General features: G+C 38.1%; 1 protein-coding gene across 1 annotated transcript; it reads right to left on the reverse strand.

Moving 5' to 3' along the window:
• Positions 1–8,318: 8,318 nt before the first annotated feature.
• Positions 8,319–8,882, reverse strand: LOC118754434 (the record flags this gene model as incomplete). The annotated part of the gene is made up of 3 exons (XM_036489308.1): positions 8,706–8,882; positions 8,544–8,643; positions 8,319–8,467 (listed from the first exon to the last, which is right to left on the reverse strand). Coding segments are annotated over exons 1-3 (426 nt in total), but the record flags the coding sequence as incomplete, so codon positions are not given.
• Between the last annotated feature and the right edge of the window lie 2,619 nt (positions 8,883–11,501).

Genomic DNA, 11,501 nt, shown 5'->3' on the forward strand with positions numbered 1-11,501 from the left:
TAAGCTGCGGTTGTTCTTTTTCACTCGTTGAACATTTGCCCCAGAAGGCGCAACCTCTTCTTCTTCTTATTCTTATTTGGCGCTGTAACCGCCTAAGCGATTTTGGCCGAGTCCAAAACAGCACGCCAGTCATTTCTCTTCTGTGCTAACTGACGCCAATTGAAAATGCCAAGTGAAGCCAAGTCCTTCTCCACCTGGTCTTTCCAACGCAGAGGAGGCCTTCCTCTTCCTCTGTTACCAGCATCGCGGCCCGCGTTGAATATTTTCAGAGCAGGAGCGTTTCTGTCCATCCGAACGACATGGCCAAGCCAGCGGAGCCGCTGAATTTTAATTCGCTGCACTATGTCTATATCGTTGTAAAGCTCATACAGCTCATCGTTAAACCGTCTGCGATATTCGCCATCACCAACGCGTAAAGGTCCGTAAATCTTTCGCAGAATCTTTCTCTCGAAAACTCCAAGAGTCGCCTCATCAGATGCTTTCATTGTCCATGCTTCCGCGCCATACACCAGCACAGGCATGATGAGTGACTTATAGAGTGTGATCTTTGTACGACGAGAGAGGACTTTACTTCTCAATTGCCTACTCAGCCCAAAGTAGCACTTGTTGGCAAGAGTGATTCTCCGTTGGATTTCAAGGCTGACATTATTATTGGTGTTAATGCTGGTTCCCAAATAAACGAAGTCGTCTACTTTTTCAAACTTGTAACTGTCAACAGTGACGTGGGTGCCAAGACGCGTATGCTCTGACTGTTTGTGTGCTGACAGGAGATACTTCGTTTTGTCCTCGTTCACCACCAGACCCATTCGCTTTGCTTCTCTATCCAATCCCGAGAAGGCAGAACAGACGTAGCCCTTGTTTTTACCGATAATATCGATGTCGTCGGCATACGCCAGCAATTGTACGCTCTTATAAAGTATTGTGCCTGAGCGGTTCAGTTCTGCGGCTCTTATTATCTTCTCCAACATAAGATTAAAGAAATCACACAAAAGGGAGTCCCCTTGTCTGAAACCTCGTTTGGTATCAAACGGCTCGGAGAGGTCCTTCCCTATTCTGACGGAGCTGGTGGTATTGCTCAACGTCATTTTACACAGCCGTATTAGTTTCGCGGGGATACCAACTTCAGACATCGCGGCATAAAGGCAACTTCTCTTCGTGATGTCGAAAGCGGCTTTGAAATCGACAAATAGATGGTGTGTGTCGATCCTATTCTCGCGGGTCTTTTCCAAGATTTGGCGTATTGTGAATACCTGATCTATGGTGGATTTTCCAGGCCTAAAGCCACACTGATAAGGCCCAATCAGCTCGTTGACGGTGGGCTTCAGTCTTTCGCACAATACGCTCGATAAGACCTTGTAACCTATGCTTAGAAGGCTAATTCCGCGGTAGTTGGCGCGTATGGCGGGGTCGCCTTTCTTGTGGATTGGGCAGAGCACACTTAAATTCCAGTCGTCGGGCATGCGTTCATCTGACCATATTCTGCATACGAGCTGATGCATGCACCTCATCAGCTCCTCGCCGCCGTACTTGAATAGCTCGGCTGGCAGGCCGTCAGCTCCAGCAGCTTTGTTGTTTTTCAGCCGCGTAATCGCTATTCGTACCTCGTCATAGTCAGGCGGTGGGACAGCTACTCCATCATCATCGACTGGGGACTCGGGTTCGTCTTCCTCACTACTTTCAGCGCTGCTACCATTCAGTAGGTTATAAAAGTGTTCCCTCCACAATTTAAGTATATTCTGGACATCGGTCACTAGGTCGCCATTGTTGTTCTTACAGGAGTTCGCCCCGGTCTTGAAACCTTCCGTAAGTCGCCTAACCCTCTGGTAGAATTTTCGGGCGTTCTTCCTGTCGGCCAGCATCTCAAGCTCTTCGCACTCACGTATTTCGGCCTCTCTCTTCTTATTGCGGCAAATACGTCTCGCTTCCTTCTTCAGTTCCTTATAACGGTCCCACATGGCTCGCGTTGCGCCCGATCGCAGCGTGGCCCTGTAGGCGGCATCTTTTTTCTCTGCGGCTTCTTGACATTCCTCATCGTACCAGTTGTTCTTTCGGGCTCGCTGAAATCCAACTACTTCTTCGGCGGCGGTACTTAATGATCGGGAATTGTGGTTCCACTGCTCGCGTACGTCGGATTGTTGAAGAGTGCTCTCAGAGAGCAGGTGTGTGAGTCGAGTGGCGAATAAATTGGCCGTCTGTTGTGATTGCAGCTTTTCGACGTTAAGCTTTCCTTGCATTGTTGGGCGCACATTTTTTGCTGCACAGAGGCGGGTGCGTATCTTGGCTACAACAAGATAGTGGTCCGAGTCGATGTTTGGCCCTCGGAGTGTACGTACGTCCAAAACGCTTGAAGCATGCCTTCCGTCTATCACAACATGATCGATTTGGTTTCTCGTTTTTCGATCTGGAGACAGCCATGTAGCTTGGTGTATGTTCTTATGCTGGAACCTAGTACTACATATTACCATATTTCGGGCCCCGGCGAAGTCGATCAGCCTCAGTCCGTTATCGGATGTTTCGTCGTGGAGGCTGAATTTTCCGACAGTGGCGCCAAAGATCCCTTCGTTGCCCACCTTGGCATTAAAATCGCCAAGCACGATTTTGACATCGTGTCGGGGGCAGCGCTCATATGTACGTTCCAAGCGCTCATAGAAGAGATCCTTGGACGCCTCATCCTTCTCTTCCGTCGGGGCATGGGCGCAGATGAGCGAGATGTTGAAGAATCTAGCTTTGATGCGGATTGTGGCTAGACGTTCGTCCACCGGGGTGAACGCCAGTACTCGGCGACGGAGTCTTTCTCCTACCACGAATCCAACACCGAATTTGCGCTCCTTTACGTGGCAACTGTAGTAGACGTCGCAAGGCTTCACGCTTACTTTACCTTGCCCCGTCCATCGCATTTCTTGGATGGCGGTGATGTCAGCCTTTGTCTTCCCGAGGACATCAACCAGCCGGGCAGAGGCACCTTCCCCATTAAGGGTCCGGATATTCCAGGTGCATACCCTTAAATCATAGTCCTTTATACGTTTGCCGTGGTCGTCATCAGAAAAAGGGGGTCTCATCCGAGGCTGTTTGCTTCTTTTCATTGGGCAGGGTTTTAACGTGGCGGGACCCAAACCCAGCGCACGCGAAGTTTTACGCCTTCTCACTTTAGCTCGCTCCCAAACGGGTGTTTGGTTGCTACCCAGAGGATACGTGGATATAAATATCCGGACGTTGTGAGCTGCGATTTGAACCGTACGCACAAGAATCGCTTCTGGCCACTCCCAGGTGAATGGCAGTCAAAAGTTTTCCACTTCTGCGCACGGAACCATCCGCAATCGCGGTAAGTAAATTAAATCGTAATTTGTCTGTGTAAAATTGTAATGCTAACTCTTTAATAGAAATAAACCGCAATCAATAAGTACGCCATTGATGTGTTATTTTCGAGTCTTCGCCGAGTTCAGCGTTTACATCAATTTTTTCTAATGAAATGAACTATTTTCTCTTTCCTATTAACTAAATTAAGAGATTTGAAACATTACAATTACATCTTAAAATCAAATTTGCAATAACAACTAACTATAAAAATGAGAAAAAGGAAAAGTTAGAGCTCGAATAACGGTAATTTTTTGATTTGCTTCTGATAGTATTCTAATGTCGCGTACGTTATGCAAAAACATTGTTTGTCTATGTCATTTGTATATTGGCAGTCGCAGGTAATGCAGATTACAATTCTTAAGCGAGAATTCTTCCAGTTAAAGATATACAGTAAAATTTTCTTTCCAACCGAAGTAAAGAAAATTTATTACCCTTTAAAGTTTGCCGCATACGTTATTGTAAGTACGAAAATTTCAATCAAATACATCAAAACCAATGTGAATTGCAAATTTTCCATTTAAATTATTTAGAATAGTTGTAAAACAATTAAACGGGGGCGAGAAGAGTTAAAAGAAATTGAAGCAAAGCTAAAAGAGAATCAAAAAAAGAAGGCTGAAAGACAGCGGGCCTATCGAAAAAGGGAAGGCAGATGCGGCAAAAGAAGACGCCTTATTACTTCAGGAAAAAACGCGTTATGTCGCGTACGTTATTGTTTTTTTTTAATATAAAACTAGCCAGAGATAATTTATCTTAGAATATGAAAGGATTGTAAGGGTACATTATTTAGCTTAGTTTAGGAATTTTTAAAGAAAAGAAAAACTCCCTTGATTCACAGACTTTCGCATATATGCGTGTTTCCATGAAAATGTAAACCGAAAATGCAAGCAAATGAATTCAAACGGCTTTTTAACTTTAAATTTCGTATTCAGATGGCGGAAAAAGGTTTTGAAAACGCGAAATGGTGGAGAGAAGAACTGAAAAAATTTAATTTATTTTACTAGTAAAAATATTGTATGGGGGAAAAATCTGTCGCGTACGTTATGTCGCGTACGTTATTATAATTTTTTTTAATAAAAACTAACCAGAGATAATTTCTATTAAAAAATGGGAGGATTGTAAAGGTACATTATTTAGCTTAGTTTATTAGTTTAGGAATTTTTAAAGAAAAGAAAAACTCTCATGATTCGCAGACTTTCGCATATATGCATATGTGCCTTAAAAAAACTTCTTTTTTTGTCGCGTACGTTATCACCTTGTTTTGAACGGATATTTTCCACACCAAAGTTTCGTGGCTGCCTATTTTTTTCTCTCTCTTTGGTTGCAACATAACCGTAATCTTTTTTTTCAGTAACTTCTATTTTTGATAGATTTACGTTAATCTATAAGCGTACGAATGTCGTGTACGGCTGTATGGAAAAACCCATATGTGTATCTCGGTAACCGCTCGATCAATGTGTACCAAACTCGGTATGATTATTGTGGTTGCCACATAAAGGCAAAACGTTGAAAGTTTTGAAATCTGACTAAAATTACGCCCACTTTTATATAACGGTAAATTTCAGAAATGTTTGAAACTTTGATATTTCGAAATTTAAGGAAGCTAAATTTACCCAAAATTGGTAATAACCAGGGAACGGATTTTTAGGACCTAAAAACCTATAAAAAAGGCAAAATAAAATAACGAAATAGGCTGGAAAAGGCAAAATAAAATAGTGAAAAAGGCAGGAAAAGGCACTAGGTGTTGCAAAAAAGGCAAAACAAAATAGCGAAAAAGGCAGAAAAAGGCACTAAAAAAGACAGAAAATACGAAGAACAATCAAAAAGTACATTTATTTTAGAAATGTTTATATTACAAGTAAAAAGAGAAAAACTATGAACTAGTTTCATTATATGAAAAATTTGTACTTGGAATCTTTGACTATTTTATCCTTTCGAGTTTCTAACTCATAAAACTTTAATCTCTATAGTTGTAGTAACACTGAACCACAAGATGCATTTTGAAGTTTTCTGGCAGCTCGACGTAAGTTGATACAAGCGGCGCCCAATTTAAACATGGACCGTTTGAAACGTTCATATTATCAGGAATAAGGGCGTTTTCCTCGCCCTTTACAATTTTATCCACACCCCTTATTGTCTCCAAGCCTTCGTTAGCTGAGAAAACGACTTTGAATTTTTCCAACACCAATTTGGCAAGAGGTCTCTGCGCTTCTATAAGCCGCATGGGCAATGTGTATATTTTTTAATCTTAAAAAAATTGTAAATGCTATAATCATTTTTTTAAAGGTAGAAAAGGCAAAAAAACGCAAATATCTTAAAAAAGGCAAAAAAAGGCAAATATCTTAAAAAAGGCAAAAAAAGGCAACATCAAATGCGTATATATGGAATCAGGGAAAGCTAAAGCGTGGACATTCTTAATCGAATATGCTCTATCTCGTTAGCAGAATAAAAGGCAATTTCCATAAAATCCGTGATTTGAATTTAAAATATTTATTTTTTTTTAATTGCGGTGCAATAATTCTTTATTGAGAATTGCATCGGGCTGCAAATGTATGAATGTATCCTCCTGACTTCCATCTCCACAATCTTGTATAAAGGCAAGATCGTTGTTTAAACACCGTTGTTTTCCAAAGAATTCTTCATTCTCATTCTTTTGTTTGTTTCAGAATTTGGAGAACCTGTTACGTCAACAGCGTTTTTCGATTTTAGTTTTCGTAATTCATTTTTAATCCTTTCTTCTGTGACTGAAATAGTTTTTGAGCAGAAAGAAAGAAGGTTACCACCTCTATATGTATTTTTTTATCATTTAATACTAAAGAAATTCATATAACAGACCCAAGGGTTGTTCTATCGTCGCCTGGGTAAAACATTCGCGTAAGCGCAATTTGACGATTTTTAGTTATAAATGAAGTTATATATTTTGAAATAAGGTATTTCGATTGGTGTTATCTGTTTTTAGATATCTCCTTTAGTTTCCGCGATATTGACTGCAATTTTTTCGATAATTTGTAAACATTTAGTTGGTGATGCAGTCATTTTAAACTAATCAATATCTTAAAAATGGCGTTCTTCATTTTTGGATATCTCCTTTACTTTCCGAGATATTGAGTATAAAGTGTCGTTAATTCAGTAGAAATTTTGATCACATTTTGTCGTATTTCATACAATGTGGCTGCCATGTTGTGGACAAATGACGCTTACGACAAAATTTTACTAAATAAAATCCTTCATAAACTCAAAACTAATTAACAATAAACATTAAAAATTAAACAATTTAAGAATTTTGTGAACTAGTAACATTTTCAGAGACTTTGGAGAAAATCTATCCTCGCGTTTTTGAGGAATTGCATTCCAAACTTCAATCGCGATTTCCCACAAACTGCCGAAATCAACATACGACAATCTTTTACCCAGGTGTCGCTACGGTAATTAATTAACATTTTTTATTGAACTATTTTTCAATGGGTTGCTTTGCTCGTTTAGACATTTCCTTCATTTGGTACCAAACTTGTTTAATTTGAATAAGCGGTTTGTTTATTATCCACCTTTAATTGGGAATAAAAAATATTTGGCCAAGTTTAACTCGTAAAAAAAATAACTCTTATTTTCGGTCCCTTCAATATTCGCATTCGCAAAAGATCCGCATTGATTATTGCGAATGCGAAAGCGAATGCGAATGTTAAAATTAATGCGGAAGCTCCGCGGTTGCGAATGCGAATGCGAATATTCGCAACAACCCTGGTTTGTATTAATAAGTATAAGAAAATTTTTGGGTATGCAGCTTTATATTGTATGAAAGAACTCGCAAATGCCGCAAATGCAAAAAATATTGCAAATCAACTTGATTTTTTATCCGCTTAAATCCTGCGCTTTATTATACTAGAATAAAACTGCATGCCCAAAAATTCAGATTAAAAAGTGTGTATACAATTGAAATTTTAATTTATAAGTTTTTGGTTAACGCTTAGAATCCAGCTCTCAAGCAAAATCACAAGAAATACTTTTAATTATTTCTGTTGCTTGAAAAACACTTTGCTTTTGCTATAAATTCTCTTAAAGAAATAAATATACGAGCATTTTTTTTTTAGAGCTGCAAACTGATTTAAGAAATTTTGATATAAGAAAATTTCTTTTCCATTTCTTGTGCGTCATATAAAATGACGTTTTCGTTTTTCTTGAGAGCTGGAAAGAGCTCTTAAGCACGAACCATTTTTTATTAAAAAAAACAACAACAACTTTAAAAACCTTACAAATATTTTACAAAAACCACCACGTACTCACTTTCGCACTATAGTGTATTATATATGAGAAGCTTGCCTTTAAAAGTTTATTAATTATAAGCAATAAAATATATTAGAAGTACGTAGTACTATATCCAACCTAATGTGTCTATGTGCAAACATATATGTATGTAATATGTATATGTAATTTTAAAATCTTAATTAAATGAAAACATTGAAGTGTCGCTAAAAATCAAATTGAAATGAATTAATAAAAAACGAAGTTATTTTGCAACTTGTTTTTTTTTTATTTTGCAACTTGTTTTTTTATTTTGATCCATTGATACGGAACATCTCCATCTGTTATACAATATTTACATATATTGTCTCTAACTTTGCTTGCGTTTTTGTATTAATGGTAGGCGGAAGAGGTTGACGACAGTTGTCATAGTGAGTATTTGGGGGCTGATTTAGTTTGCGTGATAAATAATTATGCAAAATATAACAAACTTTTACAACACTATCACATGTTTCCACTGAAACCTCAATGGGTCGGTGAAAAAGGCGAAAACGTGCAGCGAGCTTACCAAAAGCCATCTCCACCGACATTCGGGCTCTACTTAGTCTGTAATTATATGCCTCTTGCGAAGTATTCAGGTTCGAACTTCGGTTGTAAGCTTTCATTAAGTGGCGGCTCAAACCAAAAATATCGTCGCCAATAAAATAAAATGGAGTTTTGCAAACCTGTCCTTTTAAGGGTGTATCAGCGGGAATACTTAATTGACCTCTTGCCAACTTATCATGTAAAGAACTATTTTTGAATGCCATAACATCAGATGCTCTTCCATTTGCTCCAATATCGACGTAAATGAATCGACTATGAGCATCTACAACTGCAAGAAAAATAATGCTGAAAAAGCCTTTATAATTAAAAAAAATCTGAGTCAGAATTAGGCGGCGCTTTTATACGGATATGTTTTCCTTCTATTGCATCCAAAGTGTGCGGAAATTGCCAAAGTTGCTCGAAATCATTAGCCACATCCAACCATTCATTTTCTGCCGTAGGTGTCTATAGGAGATAATTATTTATAATTTGCACGTATGCAAATAAAATGAAATTTATTAACTGACTTTCAAGTATTCGTCCTGAAGAGCAGCTATTAACGCTTCCAATACTTCCGGCAAAAATTTACTTATCGTTTTACGCGATATGTAGGTGAGGAATTCCAGCGACCGAAACGAGTCCCCAGTTGCTAAGTAGCGCAAAGTTACAGCAAGGCGGACTCTTGATGCAATAGCATACCTCATATTTGTATCTTGTTTTTGTATTCTCGATTCCACCTAAAGAGTGTATACGGGAAATGTTTAGTTATTTGTACAACGATATTGTACATCGAAATACCATATTTCTAACCAAAATTATTAATAAATTAGTGCACAGATATAGTATTTTTTTTTAATAAATCGTAGACTCTTGTCTACAAGTGCACGTAAAATTTATTTAATGCGGGTCACGCGTTTGGGCACAGCAACCCAAAATATTTGTACAAATAACTAAACCATACCCTGGTATGCATATGTACATATGTATATATTTTATTCACATACGTAAATCTTTATAAAGAGTTAATTAAATAACGATACCTTTGAAAGAATCTCCTCAAACTGGACAATGGACATCCTACAAAAGTTGGTAAAATCTTGCCCTTCTTCCCATGTCCTTTAAGAGATGTGTTTCCAAATCGTGGAGTCCTCTTTGTTCCAAGAAAGGATTCACCCAGAGTTGTGGTTTTTTTTCCTTTTTCGCCTTTCTGCATCAATTTTTTGCAGTCTTTTTAAATTTTTAAGCGCTACATATTTGTTTGACGCCATCTTTCAAATGCTTTTATCAAGATAGAATATGCCCACGCACAAATATTGCCTCTGATAAAATTTTTATCAGGCAATAAAAATGACAGTTGGTAGGCAAAAACTTTCGCCTGTGGAGACGGGCCGTAACGGGCTGCAATATATGTCAGCGCTTATTGCTTGACATCTTTTGCAGGCAATTTGATAGTTTGACAGCCATATTTTCATTTGAAAGAAAGCGTGCTGGTGATAACATCGATGAAATTTCGATATTAAATCAAAATAAAAATCTGTTCCCTATTGGATTATTTATGATTACGTTTTAGGAAATTATTCAGCAAGTTTTTTAAAGATTTAAATGTTTTAAGTACCGAAATTGAGAGAATGTTGTTTGGTGGCGTCATGCGCCCACCGTCCCTTTAACCAACGCCTTTTTGGAAAACCAACCCATTGCCTCAGCTAATTGGCCTGTTTGAACATAGTATAACGAGATTATTATGTGAGTAACGATTCGGTACTTCCGAGTCAGGGGTTGTACCCGTTACTCAGTAACGAATACATACGGTTTGCTACAACTCTAGTGGAAATGGAACATTTTCTATTTAGGCAGTCTGCACACGGGTCGCATAGCTTTAGACGCGTATTAGATGCTACATACGCAAGTTTACGCTTTGATGCCGCACACGTGTATTTAAATGGAGGGCTGTATACGAGTCGTCAGCTTCACGAATTCGTCAAAGCAAGCTAGCTGCAAATCGCTTGGCGTACAGCAGTGTTGGTAGCTAGGCGTACGTACGCTTAAAAAAGCGAAAGAAGAATCTTGTTTACAATTTTCTGTGTGCGTGCATGCATTTCATAAAAAAAAAACGATAAAACAATAAAATTCGTGCAATTAATAGAAAAATAACTGAAAATTAATTAAAGAAATAATAATTTGGCATCACTTAACATTTTTTGCCTGATACTTTGACGCTTTGGAGTTGCTTCGTGTGCAGATCTTGAGGCGTAAAGGAATCGTTGCTGCATAAAAAATTTTATACGTGGCTAAAGCTTTACGAACCGTGTGCAGACTGCCTTAGATTTGTTTAACTTTCTTGGTTCTTTAAATGGGAAGCAACGAAAAGATCAAGAGACAAGAAAACTTGAAACGAATTGACGGTACGGACACGCTACGGAGGTATCTGTACTCTTCCCCTCTCTTCACACCTCCTTCGCCAACGAACGAGCAGACTTGAAAGCAAGACTTGACGTCACAATATAACCAGGAAACAACCTTCGGTAAATTTGTCGACTGCCTTCCTCGGGGATGAATATGCTAGGGATGAAATTATTGGTACACACGCCTTCCAAGCACGCAGGGTTGCTTTTAAGAAACAAAAAATAATTAACTCCAAATGTTTCAAAAAGTATAGTGTAAAACGAAATTTATTGAATAATTCCATATAAAATGGTATACATAAATGACTCATTTTCTAAACGATTTAAATAAAACGCATTTGATAACCTTTTTTGTGGAAACGGCATTTGCGAATTGATAGAAAAGTACTACGGATTGTAAATTTTTGTTAACTATGAGGTGGATGACAATTTTCAACCCGGCCTGACGGTTTTGAAGAATTTTTTTGTTCTAATTTTATTACTAAGGTGTCTAATAAATTCATGGCTTTTAGTTCCAGAAGAATAAAAGTCAGTAAAGACAAGTCTTTTTTGTATAATTTTTGATTTTAATTGCTCAACTTCTTTTGCACCAGAGCAACTGTCAAAAATTTCCAGCAGTAAAAAGTTACGAATTGGCACAGCAATGTAAAATTTTCTCGCCATAATAAAAAAGTTTTTTCAACATGGATATTTTGTACTAATTGACATGAAATTACTATCTCAACGCTCGGAGCGCTGCCACTGAGGGCTTTTGCCAACTGATAAAAAAGAGAAAATTTGGAAATACCAAACAAAAATTTTGAGATTTCTCCTTGTGAATACGAATGCCATAGTTTTTACTTGGCTCGTGGGACTACGCAAAATTTTGACAGCTTGTAAATATGTATACACATTAAGTTGTTGGCGGTAATAGGAGTCAAA

The sequence above is a fragment of the Rhagoletis pomonella genome, unplaced genomic scaffold (genome assembly GCF_013731165.1).
Source record: "Rhagoletis pomonella isolate Grant_MI unplaced genomic scaffold, Rhpom_1.0 Rhpom_scaffold_03889, whole genome shotgun sequence".
In the NCBI taxonomy this organism is placed as follows: Eukaryota; Metazoa; Arthropoda; class Insecta; order Diptera; family Tephritidae; genus Rhagoletis; species Rhagoletis pomonella.